At 40.5% G+C, this 20,321-nt stretch overlaps 1 protein-coding gene across 11 annotated transcripts in view; it reads left to right on the top strand.

Annotated features, from left to right (window-relative positions):
* ZMYND11 (zinc finger MYND-type containing 11) overlaps positions 1–20,321 on the top strand; it is a 74,728-nt gene that overhangs the window by 42,109 nt on the left and 12,298 nt on the right. For 7 of the 11 annotated variants that reach the window (XM_070381230.1, XM_070381233.1, XM_070381227.1 and 4 more), the window contains 4 exons: positions 863–907; positions 3,554–3,715; positions 19,463–19,540; positions 19,990–20,082. In XM_070381230.1, coding sequence (XP_070237331.1) covers positions 863–907; positions 3,554–3,715; positions 19,463–19,540; positions 19,990–20,082 — 378 coding nt within the window. Of the gene's footprint in view, positions 1–862; positions 908–2,993; positions 3,090–3,553; positions 3,716–19,462; positions 19,541–19,989; positions 20,083–20,321 lie in introns of those variants that run through there. The other 4 variants (XM_070381236.1, XM_070381235.1, XM_070381232.1 and 1 more) reach the window with 4 other exon arrangements.

The following is a 20,321-nucleotide window of genomic DNA, read 5'->3' as shown; positions in this document are numbered from 1 at the left end:
TGCCTCTTGATGGTAGAATGTTTTCTACTCAGTTCTGAAGACAACCTGTATAAATTTCACACCGTGCTGAAGTACCAAGTTGACCACATTTACATTCATCACTCGACAGGTTTTTTTTATTTTTTTTCGGCCTTTTCATACTGTTCATGGGGTTCTGAAGGCAAGAATACTGAAGTAGTCTGCCATTCCCTTCTCCAGTGGACCACGTTTTGTCAGTCCCTGAGTAGCTGGGACATGCCCTTCAGCCACTCCACGTAGCTGGATGGGACACGCCTGGAGCCTTGGTTGTCCCACTGCTGGTTCTCACTGAGCTTGTAAACCTTCACTGGCTGTCGGATGTCAGGGAGATGGTGAAGGACGGGGAAGCCTGGTGTGCTGCAGTTCATGGGGTTGCAAAGAGTCGGACACAACTTAGCAGCTGAACAACAATAGCAGCAGCTCCCAATTAAAAAAAAAAAAAAACCAGTGTGAACCAGTTTGGGATCAATAAGACATACATTTGTGATCATGCACAGATTTAAATGACACTGAATTTGTTAATAAAATGTTTTTCTGTCATCTTTATAGGTTTCATGGAACATGAATTCCTATAGATTTTCTCTGTGTTCATTTTGTAGTGTTTGTGTTAGTGAAAAAAGTTTACTCTTAAACTCGTAATGATTCTTGAGTTTGCATGCTACTGTCGTTTCATTAATGATTACTACAGTGATAGATTACCAGTTGATATCATCTGCCAAATACTATGTATAGCAACTAATAAACAGTTTGACTATGTACCAAACCCCTTTAGCTCTGTATATTGCCTGATATTGAGCAAAGCTATAGGAGAGAGACCAAGATTATTTTGTTTTTATTTTGAAAGGCCTACAGCATGCAGCCTTTCTTCAGGACAGCAACCCCAGCCAAGGTGAACCGATTTTGCACTATATTATTTTACTTTAATTCTGCTTTTTAAAAAAATTGAATTTCTCTTTCTTTAGGCCAGCTTAGTTAATTCTTGCTAGAATTGTTCATTTAAACCATACGCTTTACATTGCTTCTAGTTTTGGATTTTGTGCTCATAGGTTTTTTTTTTTTTTAACTTTCTTGTATTGAAGTAGCATTTCACATATTTTGTTGATCAGGCTGAATGTTGAATAGTTGCTGACTTCTGGTGAAATTCAGTGAAAATGCAAGCTTAGTTTTTTGGTATACACTATTGAGTATTAGTCAAGAGCACTACATAAATGAATTCTGTTTACTACAAGACAAACCATTTGCAACTCTTACTTATAATAAACATATCATTTATACCTCAGAAAAATGTTTCCTGGATTCGGAGTGTAGACACTTTTGAGCTTGACTTTGCATGTTCTGTATATTTAAACAGCTATTGCAGTGATTGAAAGAGTAAATAACGCATTCATTCCCAGCTCATGCTCTCTTTTATATCAGAAACAAAGTTAGTTGATGCCATTATACAGACGTTTATCCAAATGTTTCTCTACTTCATTTGAGCTATAATTTCATTTTTATAATTTTTATGAAAAACTAGGTCTAGAATTAAACACCCCATTGAAGAAAGATCCGTTTTCATCCTTGTTTCATGGGTGGATGGGAGAAGGTAGGGTTAGGTGAAGGTAGGAGGTGACAGGAGGAGGCCAGAGCGGTCCACCAGCATTGTGTTCTCTGACTTCCTCTTCTTAGTTAACCTAGTAATTGCCACGTTGAGAATCACAGGGAGATGAATTGATGTGTAAAAAAATCTCAAATGATGAAGAATGGCAGTTTCTTTTGTTAATGAGTATATATAAGCCACCAAAATCCTTTTAAGATGTCTCTGAACAGTTACGAGGAACATATTCTGACATATTTGGTTTTAAATTTGGAAAGAGTAAATTTTAAAAAGCCATCTTATCTCCATTGGAACCTAAATTATCAGTGATTTTTGGTGCAAACATGGAAATAGCTAAAACACAGTTTCCTTATAAGCTGTGTGAGAGATACACCAAAGATTGTTACTTTAGTACAGCTGAGCACCACAGTTTACTGTGGCGCCGCTATGTCAGGCTTTGTGGGAGAGCTTTTTTCTGCCATGCACGGATGAGGCTTTTATGTCAAATCAGTACCTTACGGTCTTTTAAACAGTCTGACTGAAATTATTCCTCCCTTACTGAGTGAGCAGAGTCTACACATGTGCAGCAAACAACTAAAAATGGTTGTGCTTTTTTATTACCGTGGTTGCTACAGGTTGCCAATTTCTTACTAAAAAGCAAGCAAGAGTTTACATTTCTGCAGAACTTACTAGTGTACTTTAGCTGTGTCTCTGAATGTGGATTGGAAGGTGTTAAGTTTCAGAACATGAGCTGCTCATGTTCCATTTTGAAGGAGAGAGACGTAGCCTTCTCATATGGTTGGGTGGCACTGCATTTGAACCCTCGGTGCCAGAATTAGTGCTGACTGAACAAGTGCTCTATCACAGCCATTTATTGCAGGAGTTATTGACCTAAGAGGGGCTAAGAATGCTGTTCACTCTCAGAAGCAGAGTGTAGACAGTGATTTATAAAAAGAAAAATGGTGGCAGAGCCCTAGTTTAGAATTTCAAGATCCTCATTGGAAATGGCCTTGATAATACTAACTGTGGGTTTAACCCTTATTCATTCAACTACCACATCTGCAAGAGAAGGTTGAGAATTAATCCATCACTCTTAATGGGGGTGTTTTTGATATATGCTAAGAGTGATATTTATGAAGAATGAATTCCAAATTAAGGGAAGTTACACTGGTCTCCTGTTTGTGTTTAAATGGTACTGGCTGTACAAAAAAAAAAAAAAAAGTGTAACAAAGAAAATGTTGAACACCTGTTATGGTCTTTTATTTCCAGGAATAGTCCCAATAAGAAAATAAGCCAGCTTCCTTTTTTTTTTTTTTTTTTTTTGATGGTAATGTCCTTTGGAGAATGTGATTAAACCTTTAGTTTTCACATTTTCAATTTATTTTTCCAAATTCAACAGACCCTGAAAATTTGACAACCTATCAGAACATGGACATTCTGATTAATGATTATTTTCAATAAAGCATCCAATACCATGGATGAGAAGATAAGAATAGTGAGCATCACCATTTATTACTATTCTCTCCGTTTCCAAAGTATGCTAAGTACTTAGTATATTTCTTTAAAGAAAATCAGGACAAAACAGAGGTTTGTTTATTTGAAATACTAAGTTATAGATGTTGCTTTGGGGTATTCCATTTACTGAAGAAATTATCCCATAGATTCTATAAAAACTGAAAGATAATGTTAGAAGTTGTATTGGCTTTGGGCTTGTTTCATTTTGGACTGGTTTTGTTATCAGATCACCTTAAGATATTTCTGAATATAAATATGTTTAGGAGAGAATTGAAAATTGAAAGAAGCAAATTTCTAGGTATTTTTTCCCTCCTGTTTTAACACAGTAAATGTTTAAAATTGTTTATAATGCCTAACTTCTGATGGACTTTAGTTTCAATTTTGTTCTTAGTCATTGCGGATATTGACAAAATGTCATACGAAATTATTTTGTATTTTTTGTAGGACTGGGAAACAGAAAATCATGACTGGTATTGTTTTGAATGCCATTTGCCTGGAGAGGTGTTGATATGTGACCTGTGTTTTCGTGTGTATCATTCCAAGTGTTTGTCTGATGAGTACAGGCTTAGAGACAGCAGTAGTCACTGGCAGTGCCCAGTTTGCAGGGTGAGTACCTATGAGCTTTAATGTGCTGGTCAGAGGGTTGGAATTCATTGATAATAGCTGCACAAAGATATCCCAGGTGGTCTTGCCAGGTTAATGGATAAAGTACTGGAGGGTGGGGGTTATCTACTGAAATGATGGTTAATGAACATAGAACACTCATAAATGAATATCACAGAACACATACTCAGGGTATGGATTTTAGAAAGTTTCAATCATGTAAAAATATACTCTCTTCTTTTTACAATTCCCTCTGAATTGTGTGACTCCTTTAATGGACAGACTTTGGGAATCAAGAACCACTGTCCCATACCAAGGTCTGTTCAGTCAGTCCTCTTGGCTGCTCAGAAAACACAGGTAGCAAAAGGCACATTGTTGGAAAAGTTCTGTATCTGCTTTCCATTTTATATCCATGTAATGTTGCCTTTATTTTTTTGTCATGTCATGGGTTTATTTCTTTTCTTTGGAGGGTGGAGGGATGGGAGAGTTGTATATCAAGAATTCTCCAAAATGAAATAGTCTGGTAGGTAAAATAGGTACTTCCCACGATTATTTTCATTTATATTACTTCCCTGTTGAGAAGAGTACATGATTGTGCTTGTTGGCTGCCGATGTGGTGTGTGTGTGTGTGAGTGAGTGATCGCGATGCCTAAATACCACGTGATGTATGGCCTTGATGGTCATCAGTCAGGAATTATTTGATTGGAACTTCTATTGTTTTGTACTTCACTATTGTTAATATACTTACTTGGAATTATGCAAATTGCCGAGATTACTCATGGGTTCTGTTGTGAACATGTTTTATAATACTTGTATAACTTAAATATTCATTTCTTCTTCAAAAAAGTTATGTCTTTATCTCCTCTTTGGTACCAGCCAAAAATCATCTGGTTCATTTGCCAGCATGATGAGCAAAATACAGTGTCCCTTCTAGTCTTCCTTTAGTGACTGTGGCTTTGTGTTACCTAAGTATGTTTCTTAGCAGCCCTACTATACTCGTTCTGTAGGCAGACAGAAGACTGTTGGTATAACATTTTAAATACATGTGTTATGATGACGTGTAATCAAATGCCTAAATGCTAGATAATTAGTGATAAACCTCTAGGTCTGAACAGATCAGTATCAAGCCTCAGGGTGTGGACCTTCTCTAGAGGCCTGCAAGAATTTGAAGGCTACAGTAAATCAGTATGGAGCTGCACCAGTGTCCTACAATTTACTCTCATGGATTTGTGTTTTACAAGTAAATAATATCATGGTTTTCACTAACAGTTTACACTAGAGGAAGTAAAGAATTAATTACATCTGAAGAACAAAAGTATTAAGGTAGTAAAAATATAAAAGAGGTTAGGTCACTGATCAAAAAATAGGGGCTCAGGGACTTAGGAAGTACAATTCTGGACACTCCTGAATCTTTACAGCTGTACTTTGTAGCTGTAGCTGTAGCTTTGTAACATCTGATATTTAGCTCCTATCTCATAGTAAAGAATTTAAATAAAAACACGGATTTTTGAGGATGGGTTAAACTTTATGGTAGGTGTTTTATACTCCTTACATTAAGAGTTGAAGTTTAACAGTTAAACTTTTGAAGAAAATGTGTAATGCTTTTTCTGTCAGAATTCAATATCAAGTTGTCATATTCCAGTTTCTAAATATGTTTGCTTTACCGTTTACTGATAAGATGAAAACCTTTAAACTTCAGTGGGTTGCTGGCTCACAGAAACATGATAGCCAAGGGGAGTTTAGCCAATCCCATCCTGCCTTTGTGTTCTTCCCTTTGGTTTTCTTTTCATCTTTGTCAGCCTAGATATTCTCACATTGTGATGTAATTATGCTTACTGAAATGATGCTATGAGTCAGTAAAACACTGGAACTCAGATTCCTTTCACAGACCGCGCGGCTCTTTCCTTAGACTCAAAAAGCCTGTGTTTGTGTTGGGGTTGGTGAGTTTAGCTTGAGCTTTAAAAATTCCAAAGAAATAATTATTTCTATGTTAGATCTGTTCAATTTTTTAAATTGTTATGTTCAGGAAAAAGAAAAGTACTAACAGTTTCTTTCCCAAGAAAAGGGATAATAATAAACTTGAGATTCTAATGCAATTTTAAATATCTTTTTTGATTGGTATTGGGTTGATATATTTGTTTAAACAGTATGTCAAGACTTCAAGTAAAGCTGTTTTTTAAATAATCTAACTTGAGAGTGACGGACCAGATTTAAATTTTCTTGAACTAAGAGAACTAAGGCTATAGACTGAAACTTAAAGATTATGGTTCCATGTCAACCTAAGGATCTCTATTTTCATTTTTAATTAATGTCTAGAAAGAATATATAGTAATTAGATTTACTAATGAGGAATTTTTAAGGTAAAATACCAGGGCCAAATTTCAGTACAGGTAAAAGTAGTGGATGGAAGCCAATCACTGTGTCTAAATTTGAAGATAAAAATATTTTTAATACTTTATACTGGTCAGAAGACTTTTGTTTTATGTAACCTCTGACCCTTACAGCATTGAATAGGTTATTTCTCACCCAGCTGTCAGCTGTGTTAGCAGATTCACTTCAGCTTGTTGAACAACTTTATCTCATATGTCTGACAAATTCCAAAATATTTTAAGAAGGCAATGATGGGAATTTTTCTCAGTTTAAAATAGTTTTTTCAATTTTCATAATAATCTCAAGAATCTCAGAACCCTGAGGATATTTCTTTGAAATATCTGCCTTTCTAAACAACAGTTAAACTACTACTATACAAATACAATTGATAGTTACTGTAATGTAGCTTTGAATATCAGGTTAGCATTTTGCTTTGAAAAAATTCAAGTTATATCCAGTTTCATACTCATGATACCAAGAATTCCTATTAATTGGAAAAAAGAGTTTTAAATCCCTTTTTTAAAAGTTTTAAAAAATTCAAAATTATAGGAGGATAAAGAAGAAAAACAATCCCAGCAATGCCACCACATCACAGGTGAGTGTGCTCACAGACCTCTGTGAGTGCACACTCCGTCTGTGTAACTAACTGGCTGGACCCATGGATTAGGTACACTGCTGATGGCAGCTGGCTTGCTTCTACTCAGCAATGACCCAGACACCTTTTTTCTGAGATGTGAAAGGTTTCCGCTGATGCACATATGTTGTGTCCATGTGCTGTCTGGGCCGCTGTCTGGGGCGCTGTCTCCTGTGCTGTCTGACCAGCAACACTGACTGAAACTCACCTGTCCGGGGCAGAGGGATGGTGGGGACTCCGGCACCTCCGTTCCAAGGTCATGACCCATTCCATCTGGAAGAGCACTCTTCTTATCATTATTTCTGTATGAAAGTGAAGTTTATATTTTGTTAGATGTTATCTGAATTTTAAATAATATTGAATTTTATTATTTTCAGGAAAAAAGAAACCATTAAATTTTAAATGAAAATTGTTTTAAAAATTTTATTTGCTTAAAGGTTGTATCTTTAAAACAAAATGTAGTCAATTTTACTTTTCTAAAAAAAGAATTATACATATACATGTATAGACATATACATGTCTAATTAGACATATACACATCTATGCAGGTCTGTTTGTTTGCCTTTACAAGTTAAATTCACTGAAGCAGAATTCTTAAAGATAGGCGCATTTCAATCTGTGATAAAAATTACCAAGTTGTTTGTCAGAAGATCAAACCCATTTATACCAACACTGAAAATATTTTCCAGCTTTTTGCTACCAATTTGACAGGCTCCAGAGGGATATCTCACTTTAATGTCCCTTCATTCTCATTTGCACAGCTTCAAAGTTACAGCCATTTGCTCCTTGACGCTGTAGTTGCAGAAAGCAGGCCTGTGTGTGTGGCCTGTAAGCATACATGTCTGCAGGTGAATGTGCGTGTGTGAGTGAATGTCTGAGTTGTGTGTCTGCACATGCACTGCACCCTTGCTGGGCTCCAGCCCTACTGGTAAACATCATGCATTTTGAATGATCTCCGCTTGGGTTTTTTAATACATGGGCGAGGTGACATCTTATAGGAAACCCTAAAACCATTCCCTAGGTTGGCACCACGTTGCCTTTTAGGTCATAGTTACTGGTAGATCTTTCTGTGGGCATGGACTGTTCTCCCTGTGCTGTCCAGTGGGAGCCACTGGCACGTCTGTTGAGTGCTTGCATGCGGTGTGGAGACCCAGGCACTGGTTTTCAGTTTGGCAGTGTGACTTAGGGCTACTTAGTGTCCTAGGCGATGCAGCGTTATAAATGCAAATCTAAATGCCTGTAGTAACTACTGCAAGAGAAACATGAGTGGCCTGGCATTTGTTCTCCCCGTGATGCCACAGTTCCGCCTTGAAAGAGTTCTAGAGGAAGGGTGTAGCGCAGCCTCTGCCTTGCTGCCCTCTGCTCCATAGCAGGCCACGGGCAAGCCCTGCATTGTGCTGCACAGGTTACAGTGTGCGCTCCGTGACGTGCAGTGCACAGGCTGATGGCTGCAGTACCTGATGGTGCTGTGTTTGCTCTGAGGCCGATTGTTCCTAAAAATCAGAATACGAAATGCAGGGGCAAAGAATAGCGGAATAGTTGGCACTTTCCAGGTTAATGATCCTGATACAATAGTATTTTGGAAATCGGCCCCTGTTTCCTACATCCTCTTTTAATATGTTAGTGTTCCTTATATAAATGAATTTCTTCATAACTTTGGGGAGTTACAGATTCATGCTTCTGCTCCTTTCAAATTTAAATAAATGAAAATTTTATGTTTGGACTAAAATCCGTCACTAGGGAGCAGAGTGTAGAGCTCTGAACTGTGAGCAGGTGGGAAGCACCAGAGGAGGTGGCCGCGGTGAGTGTCTCACCTCCTCACTAGAGGGTGGGCCACGGTGAGCGTCTCACCTCTTCTTCCACGTTCGGCCCTCTATGCTGCTCCAGTGAAATCCATCCAAAGTTTTTTTTTTTTTTTTTTTAAGTTGAGATATCTTTATTATTGAGGTATAGTCGATGGACAGTATTGTAGATTTTAGGTGTGCAACATAGTGATTCATAATTTCTAGAGGTTATATTTCATTTAGTTATTATAAATATTGGCTATGTTTCCTGTGTTGTACTATATACCCTTGTAGCTTGTTTACTTTATGCATTGTAGTTTGTACCTCTTAATCCCTTACCCATATCTTAGGCCTTTTAAATTGTCTCATTATAGCATAAAAATATTGTACTACTGTTTATACCCTTAATATCTTTGGTTCACTTTTCATCCCTTTTATGACACACTTATCATAATCTATCTATGAAAAGATCAACCTAAGTCACAAAAGAAAAAGTGCCATTCAGGGAGTTGGATAAGGGATATATTATTCCAGTATATCTTTAAAAACTTTTATAAAATATTCATTTGCCTACAAATGTTTCATATGGTATTTTCCCCTGTTTAAGGTCACAAATTTTAAGATTCGTGTTAATATACAAAGAGTATGGAGAATTAACTTAGCCTGCTAACAAAATACAGAAACACTAGAAAATGCAGAGAAGAAAATGAATGCATATGGGAAAATTTTACTTATTTAAGAATACTTTGGTTCTACATCTAATCTGAGAAGCTCTCCCAGGTTTGCAGCTCCTGGTTTTCTGATCCCTGACTCCTCGGCATTTAAGAAGATGCAAAGAGGGGAGGGACTAGTAGAAATGATCCCTGCAGTCTACCTACAGCTGCAGGTTCTCTTTAAAATTGAGAAAAAATAGGTCTGTTTTACAGGAAACTTAATAGAAATACAGAAAGAAGTTTACAGAGAGCATTTAAAGTGAACTTAAAGTTGATGTTAAGCCCCAGGTACTGTATATTTTTTTCACATAAGGTATAGTATACTCATTAGACAGCTACTGAAAATGAAGGAATTTAATTGGTTTGCTAAAACTAAACCAAGAGTAAATCTCTGTTAGGACATCACCATGGGTGCATACTGACTGGTCAGTGTTAACTCAGCTCTGGTTAAGTTATATTTGAGTCATTTGCACTGAGACTCATGATGAAAGCTGTTTCTTCAAATTGGAGATAAAACTTTACTTCTAAATTAATTTTTCATTCTTTTGGGTATGTAAGCAGTATAGTTTTTTAAATCTCAAAATTAAGGAGAATTCTCATTTAATGTATTCAGAATGAAACAGGAAAGAATGCTAAAAGAAAATATTTTGAAACATATATGCTTTATGTATCTACTGCAAAACTGTAACTGTTCTTGCTTTCTGCTTAGTCTTCCTTTCTTAATGTAGGAAATTTATTAATATTTTCACCCTGAAAGTAAGTACCTTTACCTTTAAGATACATATTATCAATTCTGGAGTGGAGATTTCATGTTTAGATAAAATAGAAACACTTAAAAAAAAATTATGTTGTAGACAGTCATAGTATTGAAAGTTACAAATGAACATCAGTTTTTTTTTTTTTACATTTTTTAAAGACAGTTGGATTGTATTTCTATACTCACAAAAGTAGAAAATTAATTTTTAAAAAGGTCTGTGTCTGAACCAATTACTTTATAAGGCAGTTTTGCTATTCAGTCTAGGCTTACTAGAGGCAAAAGTAAAGGAATTTTAAAATTGGATCTAGGATATAAAATTGTAAAATCCTCATGTATTGTATAATCTCTATAAAACTACCTGGACCAAGCAAGAAAGGAAAAATCCATGTATCCCCACATTGCCTTGTCACGCTAAATTAACAAGTTACATAGTCAGAAAGGGTTGGATGTGAGTGTGAAATGTTTGTGGTGCATTTTGTCTTGGTGATATATCATTTTAGTGGCTTTTTTAGAACCTTAGTTGAATTTTATCTTTTATTTTTAGCTGTAAGGGACTAAAGAGGTAATTAGTTGGCCTGGTTCCTACATCAAGATGGTTACCATCTTGGTTACATCAAGATAAATAGGTGGTTAATCTAGATAAATAGAAGGCTTGCTTAGTGTTTGTAGCATTATGGCACCCCACTCCAGTACTCTTGCCTGGGAAATCCCATGGACGGAGGAGGCTGGTAGGCTACAGTCCATGGGGTCGCCAAGAGTCGGATTCGACTGAGCGACTTCACTTGGACTTTTCACTTTCCTGCATTGGAGAAGAAAATGGCAACCCACTCCAGTATTGTTGCCTGGAGAATCCCAGGGACGGGAGCCTGGTGGGCTGCCATCTATGGGGTCGCACAAAGTCGGACACGACTGACGTGACTTAGCAGCAGCAGCAGCAGCATTGATGTACTGAAAATATGTACAAAGTGCACACACTTTCCTTTTATTGTCTCTGCAGGTGTTGAAGCAGGAGGGGAAGGAATAGAGGGGTGGGCAGGTAGTAGTATTGTTGGCTGGTTGTCAGCTTCATTGAGCAGAGACTGTGTGATACACATTCTGTGATTCCGAAACAAAGTCGTGTGAGTTGTTTTCAGAAGAGGCAGGAGAGGCTTACTACAGTGAGGAATCCATCCTCCCTGTGCCTTTGAAACTTATTCTTTATTTACAGACCAGTGTTGACAGAGGAGGGAAGGAACAAGTAGACAGCCTGTGTTCTGTCAACTTTTCCTGAATGTCCCTTTCGTCTTCCTAAATCCCTGTAACGTCGTGCAGAAGAGCTGAAAGTCACCCCCAAAAGTACACTTAATCCTGAATGATGAAACTCCTGACACAGTAGAAATAACATAGCATCCGTCTCGGTAGATCTAGTGTTCTCGCAATTTTTGTGTGGATGTAGTGTATATAGGAATACCACATGTTCACAGTACAGTCAGTTGTATGGCTTGTAGAATAATTTGAGACTGTACTTTAATAGCTGGTAAATCACCCTAGACTGGGTGGTGCAGAGCCGGATTGTATCATATGAATCTAGCCAAAGCCTCCCAACCTCAGTCAGAGAGCAAAGAGCCGATTTTGTAAAAATTAGTGAAGATAGACACAACTGAAGTAGCATTCCGTGCTGTTTTGTAAGTCTGTCTGAACAGTCTGGAAACCTGTGCATGAGTGATTCTATAGGAACAGCTTCTCGGGAAGCAGAGCACCTGAGAGCAGAGTCTCGTTCGCCAGCACTCTCCAAGAACCACCTCAAGACCGTCTTTGTGGTGTGAGTGACCCTCCACGTTCAGCTTTTCCTGTGGACAAGAAGGCAGATTGGTGACATCTGAGGGGAGGTTTTTATACTTAAAGTTCCTTTAACTTAAGTTTAAAAAAGAAAAACCCAAAAAACTATTGCCAGAAACTCAAGTGCAAATGATTGCTGCTGGCCTGGCTGTGGGAGACATAGGATGGAGCTGTCGGGGATCAGGCACTCTGGATGCGCAGGCGTTTAGCCGAGTTCCTGTCCTGGTGCCGATGGTGGGTGTGGGTTCCAGTCTTCTGTCCTTATAGTGGAGAGTTAGTTTTTGTGTGTTGGTGCTGGAGGTGAACAAAACTGAACGTAGGTGTGTTTTTAGAAAACTGTCCTAGAAAGTGATTATCACTGATGGGCTGCTGGGCACAGTGGTACGGAGGAGAAATAGCAGGGCTTGGGGCCACTCCCACCAGGCCAGCTCTACTGTTAGTCTTAAATAGTGGATTTCTTATAAGTTCTTTGATTCTTTTATATTCCAGCAGTACAGGTGGTTACAGACAATACTATAGAGGCAGTTTATGTGCGATTAAAAGCCATTGTGATTCATTTATTACAGATGGTTATAGAGGAGAGCTTGGAACATCTTAATTCCTCAAACACTGGAGGTAATTTACATGCAGAGTGGTGTTTCTCCAGTGAGCTCCAGAGACCGCGGTAGCAGAGTCCCTGTACGTGCTGGTTAGGACGTGTCCCGGGTGGAGGCGCAGGAGAGCCTGCCCACAGGCACCTCCCGTCAGGCGAGCCTCTGGTTGTCAGGGGCCCTCAGCTGTATTCAGGTGACAGTGAGACGGTGAGCACAGCACAGTTAACACAGTGGTTTATAGTGGTCAGGATGTGCTAACACTGTAAGAATTTCACGTTTTGGAAGGATATCTTGTATTCTTGAATTCAGTTACGTGAAATGTTTTTCTCGTAGGCAGTGAGGTTGGTCAGTAATGATGGCCATTAGTTCAGTTCAGCTAGTATTTATTGAGTATTTACTATGTGATGGATACTGTACAAGACCCTGGATGGGCCAAAGAACGCTGAACTAGACCATCATGGGCCTGCTGTCAAAAAGCTTACAGCCCAGAGGTTGGCAGACCATGATCCACGGGCATATCACGCCCACTGTCTGTTTTGTACTGCTCATGCCAGTGGGTTTTATACTTTTAAACGGTGGGGGAAAAAATCAAAAGAGAAATAATATTTTGTGACTTGTGAAAATTATAAGAAATGAAAATTTCAGTATCCACACACTTTATCGGGACACAGTCCTGCTCATGGAAGGCATGCATTATTTATAGCTGTTTTCTCACCACAGTGGCAGGGCTGAGTGGTCAAGACAGCCACCAACTGAATGTCTGCAAAGCCTACCATGAGGCCCTGACAGAAATTTTCCTGCCTCTGGTCCAGCTTGCTATGGGAAGAACATTCTGGGTCTTGGGAAGGCCTTGTTAGTAACAGACTTGGAAGCTTGGGTTTGGTTAGGTGCACAGCACAAACGTGTGTCTAAGAAGAAGATGCCTGGATTTCTGATTTTACACTTCTCTTGCTCTCTCTCTCTCGGATACTTGGTATTCAGAAGTGGTATTCACAGACGTTAATTCTCTGCTAAAGTAGGTTTCTGCTCCTGAAGTACTATATTTCTAGGGCACACTGGAAACTCCAGACCATCCAGTCCTAAATGTTCCTTCAAATAATGGTGCTTGGGCATTGTTATCAATAATCAGCTGTGGATGGACCTTGACAGGACCAAAACTTGTTCGTGCCCTCTTCCAGCCAAAAACACTGTAAGGCACTGAGTTTGGCTGAGTTATTCCACGTGTGCTTTTGTCTGTGATATATACCTGGCACATCTGGTTTGCTATAATCCAGCAGTTACTGTAACTGGCTTAAGAATTCTTAAGTCAAGAAGATACTCAAGATTTTCTGTTATTTTTCCCTTCTAGGGAAGCAGCCCCTCAGGAAAATGGTATGACCTGCGCGCATCCTTAGGTTAGTGGCTCTGTTGCCCGCTTTGTGACAGCTTCAGCCATGGGTTGCTGTCGTTTCATGACGGCTGCAGCAGCTTTGGGTGTGTAATAAAAAGTTCCACTCTTTGTTATCTGTAGATATTGACCGAAGTCGGGTGGTAAGAGCAGTTATCAAAACATCCTGAACTTCACTCTGATGAGTCCTGAGCTGCCCCTTTATGAAGAGCCCTGAGGTCTGCTGGTGGAGGATAGGTGTGGTTCTTCAAAGCCTCAGAAAAAAATTAGATCTGAGATAATCTGCAGGTTTCATGCAGCATTATTTTTTGTTTTTCTCCCCTTTTGTCAAGAGCTGTCTGCTTAGTTGTGTTACAGACGGGATTGTGTTTACCCTAGAAGCTACCCCTTTAATTTCCGTTATAGTGGCTTTTTCTCAAGGCATATCAATGTTCTGGTTTGGCCAACAGGCACTGACTCTGGTGTGAATGTCATGGAAGGCAGCTCACAACACGTTACCTAAGAATTCCTCAGAAGTCTTAGGGTGCAGCCCTGGACAGAACTGTGTGTGCTGTTGATGTCTTTTGTGAAATACCAGATCTTTAAATTATAACCAGAAAGCGTTAAAAAGCAAGCCAAAGAATTTAGCAAATGTGAAAACACGAGAAATGTTCTGTCCCTACAGCTTATTGTAAGAGGCTGTGCACATGTTCTGGTCTTCTCTTTTACTTGCCTGCCTTCTCGGAGCAAGCTCCTCAGCCGCGTGTGTGGGAAGTGGGCCCCCAGCTCCTGAATACACCAGGAGCAGCATGAGGTCCTGGCAGCTCTTCACCTACCAACCAGTCAACCAGAGTGTTCACATGTGTTTGAGTTCTTGCCCTGCATCTTCAGTAGAATCCCGTATTTGTCCCCAGAAAAGATGTATTGGGCAGCAAGTAAAACATTAAACAAGTTAACATAGAGGCTTTCAGCAAAATGATCCTCCTTTGACATGAAACTTGTTCTGTTGACTCCTATACAGCAAGAGTCAGTGAAGCTTCCAGTATGTAAAGTGAGAAGAACCAAGAAGTAGTTAAAATGTCAGAGAGATGCCTTTCTGCTGTTGTGAGCAAGTAGAGAGAGAGACTCTAGATCCGGCGTCACTCGAGAAGCCAGCTTGGCGGCCCTGCCTCTCGACTCTGCTCGGTGTAGCAGCAGAGGTTGGGTGGGCACTGCCCATGCCTGTGTGCGGAGTGGCTCTCACCTGGTGCTGGCAGTGGCGTTCAGTCAGGACCGCCTGTGAGAAGCGCCTGTGGCCTGGAGACTGCGGGTGCCCAGGCTCCCTGTAAACCAGTGACAACAGCTCTGGTAACACGTTTTCCCCTGGGGGTAAAATTTACAGCACAGTGATTGCACAAGTCTTGCATGTGTCACTTGAGAAATAGACAAGCAAACACACAGCTGTGGACCCAAGTCCACCGACTTAACGCTGAGTGCTGCCCACACCAGACAGACACCACTCTCATCAGTTTCCGTCAGATCTAAGTCAGGCTTGGCCCAGAACTTTGTATAAATGGGTGCAGGCCATTGTTCAAGGCTTTCCCAGGCGGTTCTAACGCACAGCCAGAGGTGGTGAGCACTCGAGAGGGATGCCTGAATCTAGGTGGCACTTTATAAAACAGGAGCAGACTTTCTGAGGCGGTAATATTTTACCAGAGTTGGAGCTGTGAAGGGTGGGTGTGGGTCACATTGCAGTTTTTGCTGCAATAGTCACTCTTGCAAGCGTGTGGCACTACTTGATTGCACACTGGAGAGGAGAGACGCTCTAGCACCTTACCCTAAGCAAATTTAAACATGATACAAAAATTAGATTTCTGTCCTCTAAATTATCATTTAGTTTTGTCAAATTAAGGCCTTCGACCTGAATTCTGTACATTTGGAGTCTTCCCTAAAAGAAATGTTGCTGCACTTGGTTATCCTAATTAGCAGTTAATCTGAAAATGTTTAAACAGGTGAAACCAAAGTACAAGTGTTCTGTGAGCACGTAATATCCATCTATTTTGTAGATTCTCTATGGAAAGGAAATAGTAACTGAAAATAGAGCTTTATTTAAGCAAAGGAATTACACGAACAATATAATGCACTGTTACCTAAACTTAAGCCAAGTGAAATAGGGTTTTCCCTACTGTTTGAAAAAGTTCAGAATTTCGTTTCAAAGGAAGAGCAGGCTGGTAAGGATGTACAGGCATGTGGTGGTGGTTTAGTTGCTAGGTCCTATCTGGCTCTTGCGACCCCTGGACTATAGCCGCATCCCCCCGCCCCATGCTCCTCTGTCCATGAGATTCTCCAGGAAAGAATAGTGGATTGGGTTGCCATTTCCTCTTCCAGGGGATCTTTCCGACCCAGGGATCGAACCCACGTCTGCATTGGCAGGTGTGTTCTTTAGGGGGAAGCCCTTACACAGGCAGACCTCGGAGATCCTGCAGGTTTGGTTCCAGACCACAGCAGTGGAGCGAATATCACAGTCAAGTGAGCTCACGCATTTACTGGTTTCCCAGTGGATATAAAAGCTGTGTTTACATTGAACTGTAGTCTGTTAACATGCAGTAGCATTATGTCAGAAGAGGTAACTACCTTAATTAAAAAGTACTTTATCACAAAAAACTAACCATCATCTAAGCCTTAAGTGACAAAGTGAGCAAATGCTGTTGGAAAAAGGGCCCTGACAGACTTGCTCAATACAGGGTTGCCACAACCTTCAGTTTGTAAAATGCACAGTATCTGCGAAGTGCAATATAGCGAGGTATGCCTGTAGAGACACTTTGGTTCTAGCACTGCATAAATCTCACCCATAGAGAAACACTGAATTGCTTTATTTTCTGAGGCTCTAAATCAAAAGGGGTTGGGTTCTGACTCACAGTGAAAACCTTCATCCGTTGATGTTGAGAGTGCAGAGAGGAGAGAAATGCATCCTGTGAACTTGTGGAGCACACAGCCACTCTGGAGACCCGGCAGCCCGGTTGTGGGGGCTTCAGTGAGCACCCCTTCCCTGGCGGTCTCTCCAGTGATGCAGACTGCCCGAAGTGGTGGGCGTCGGCCTCCGGGGCACTCCTTGCCTGGTTGAGCTCGAGCTATTCAGTGGGAGACCATGAGTGGAGACTCTTCTGACCCTGCTCGGTCTGGCACATGTTAGTGAGCTTTTAGTAATACTTGAGCACTGCATACAATGCTGGTTCTGTGTTTCCCGTGAATATTGTGTTACCTGTTAAAAGAACACAGATCCCACAAGTAGTATCAGTATGACAAGACTTCTGATCTGATGTAGGTTGCTGTCACACCTGAACTTACACAGATGTGTGATTTAATGATCAGGGTGATGTTTGGGATCAGCAGTGTTAGTGCTCCTGAAATACTTCAGAGTGAGCAGGACAGAGCATGTAGTTGGAAGCACTGGGTTTGTCTGTCTTTGGCTTGCAAGATCTGTTCCCCAGCCAGGGATGGAACCCGGGCCATGGCAGTGAAAGCCTGGAATCCTAACCATGAGGCCACTAGGGAACTCCCTGGAAGCATTTGTTCTTATTCTCCTCTCTTTCTAAGGGAATATAGGTTTCCCAAGAGGTAAGAAAAAAGGTTTCTTGGCCTTCTTAACATTTCTTCCCTGTATCCAACAGAAGTTGTTTAATAGAGAAAGCGGTGCATGGAGGGATGGCCGTGTCAGCAAGAGTGTTTCCACAGCAGTGTTAACAGCTGACGGTTTCAGATCTGTTGTTTTGCTCTGGCTTACCGGAGGGAGCAACTAATAGTTCTCACGTGTTTGTGTGCCTGGGGCTTACACAGGGGATTTATTTATTTATTTTTTAATTGAAGGATAATTGCTTTACAGAATTTTGTTGTTTTCTGTCAAACCTCAACGTGAATCAGCCGTAAGTGTACATATGTCCCCTCCCTCCTGAACCTCCCTCCCATCTCCCGCCCCATCCCACCCCTCCAGGTTGATACAGAGCCCCTGTTTTGGGGTTTCCTGAAACATACAGCAAATTCCCATTGGCTATCTATTTTACATATGGTAATGTAAGTTTCTGTGTTACTCTCTCCATACATCTCACCCTCTCCTCCCCTCTCCCCATGTGGGGATTTTGTTTAAAGTGAGAATTTACAAGCTACATCAAAGTCCCTTTTCCCAAAGATTATACAACCTGGGGTTCAGGAAATACCATTGCATTTTAAACTCCACATGTACACCATTGGCACTGGTCTTGGCCTCATGTCACAACCCAGCTTCCCTGGTGGCTCAGCTGGTAAAGAATCCTCCTGCAATGAGGGAGACCTGGATTTGAACCGTGAGTTGGGAAGATCCCCTGGAGAAGGGAGTGGCTACCCACTCCAGTATTCTGGCCTGGAGAATCCCATGGACCGTATAGTCCATGGGGTCACGAAGAGTCGGACGTGACTGAGCGACTTTCACTTTCATGTCACAACCACCTGAGGAGTTAACAGTAAATGAATGAACAAATGGTGGAGACCTTTGCCTGGAAATTCCAGTTCACATGCTCAGGGTGGGAGCCCACCAGTGTATCTGGAGTGTGGCCAGGGTGAGAAATGTGTTCTGCAGTCTGTAGACAGTAAGGCTGTTTACTCAGACGGCCTTGGAGTAAAGCTGAGCCGGGAGAGCACCAGCCACGCCCCAGAGAGTCTGGGGAGCGGGGCGGCGATGGCGCCAGGCATGACCTGTGCGAAACTGCTTCTCAGCTCAGAGGACGGTTTCCACTTTTGACTCAGATGCCTTCGTGCTGTGAATGTATAAGCACTTGGTTAAGCCATAGCAAAGGTTTGTCATTTACACGAGAAAACTTTGCTCCTTCCAACGTATTTAGCATTACTGAGATGACTTCCTGTGTGTAAAGTTCTTAGGGGAGTAAGTAATAATGTCACTGGGTAGAGACTCATAATGCAGCAGCCTGAGAAAGTTAGAGCATTTATTCACTAGTGGGCCAGACTGCTCTGTCCTCTGCAGGGCGGTCTGCTTATGGTCCAGTGTCTCTCATGGTTGTCTTAGCCTCAGCTAAGAAGTTTGGAACATTGGTCCTTGTTTCCTAGTTGTCTAGAAGTGACATTAAAGGTAAAATCCTTCTTTAATTCATGTAAAATTAAGTTTTCTGAGACAGAAATTAAGAAACCTAATTAGCTTTTAGGCAAGACTAATGGAAATTGAAGTTATTACTGAAAAGACCCATAACACTTCAAAGTAGAGATGTAGATGTGTGTGCTTCAGTGTATGTAATTCCTAAGTGACAGACTTTTAATAACCTTTTTAATAGAAAATAATGTTATATTGAAATTCACCGTTCAACATTGTTATTTTAAAATATCCCTTAAAGGATTTCAGCCATTGATTTTTTAAATAAAATAAGTGATTCTACGTTACATCATTATTGTTATTTTATTGTTATTGTCATTATTTTTTGTCATCTGAAAACAAATTTTAAAACATCGAGAAAAGAAAAGTGCATCATTCTCTGAGGTGTTATGTCAAGGACAGTATATTTTCTGATTCTTACATTATTACATTAAACGCTACTTTTGGTATGCAAATTTTGGAGATGTGTTGGAAATATTACATCGTTTAAGAAAATCTATATTTGCATACTATAATCTTATATATATAGACATCTTTAGCAAGAATATAGACTTACAGATGATCAGATTTTTTATCTTGGCCTTCTCTGTTTCCAACAGAGCGTCAAGAAGAAAAACACCAACAAGCAGGAGATGAGCACTTACCTCAGGTTCATCGTCTCCCGCATGAAGGAGAGGGTGAGTTCCAAGGGCTCTTAGAATCGCCTCAAGTGTGTGTATTCCTTCAGAGTTCCTGACCGACAGGTGGCAGATAACGCGCAACGTAGCGTGAAGGGTGGACACCGCTGCTGTCCTGCGCTTTTGTGCTCTAGTTCCATAAAATGCTCTTAGATTTGTTTTGTCTTTGTTTTCAACACAGGCATTTCTTTAGCTGCATTAGGTTAGAAACATTTACATTTTAAACTTCCATTTATCAGAAAGAACATTTTCATTGATACTTAAGTCTTTAAAATGAAACTGAATTTTCCAAAATAACTGTTCTTTCTACTCAGACCTTAAGGAATGCCACATTAAACTATAGTGCATATACATCTTTCGTTAAGTTCTCAAGTACTTGTTGTTTAGAAATTGGTGTTTTACCCCTCTCTCTAGCCACGTTTAAACTGTTGTGTCTCATGACCTTTCAGGCTATTGACCTTAATAAAAAGGGGAAGGACAACAAACACCCCATGTACCGGCGACTGGTGCACTCGGCGGTGGATGTCCCTGCCATACAGGAGGTAAAGCTCGCCAAGCACAGCCCTGGCTGTGCACCTGCCCCACTCCTGCCTCAGCAGCTGTCCTGTGAGGGGCGTGCTCACCCGCTGGTGCTCAGCAGGGGTCATCTTTTAAGAGTCTTTGTTTTAAGCAACCTGTAGATTCTTGACACATGTTGATTAAAGAAAATATATTACAGCCTGATCAGTGTAACGTTCCAGATGCAGTCACCATGCAGCTGTGTCTTCCTGGGCTCGGCGGC

Source organism: Bos mutus, chromosome 13, assembly GCF_027580195.1.
Source record: "Bos mutus isolate GX-2022 chromosome 13, NWIPB_WYAK_1.1, whole genome shotgun sequence".
NCBI lineage: Eukaryota > Metazoa > Chordata > Mammalia > Artiodactyla > Bovidae > Bos > Bos mutus.
This window is presented reverse-complemented; position numbering and strand designations above follow the sequence as displayed.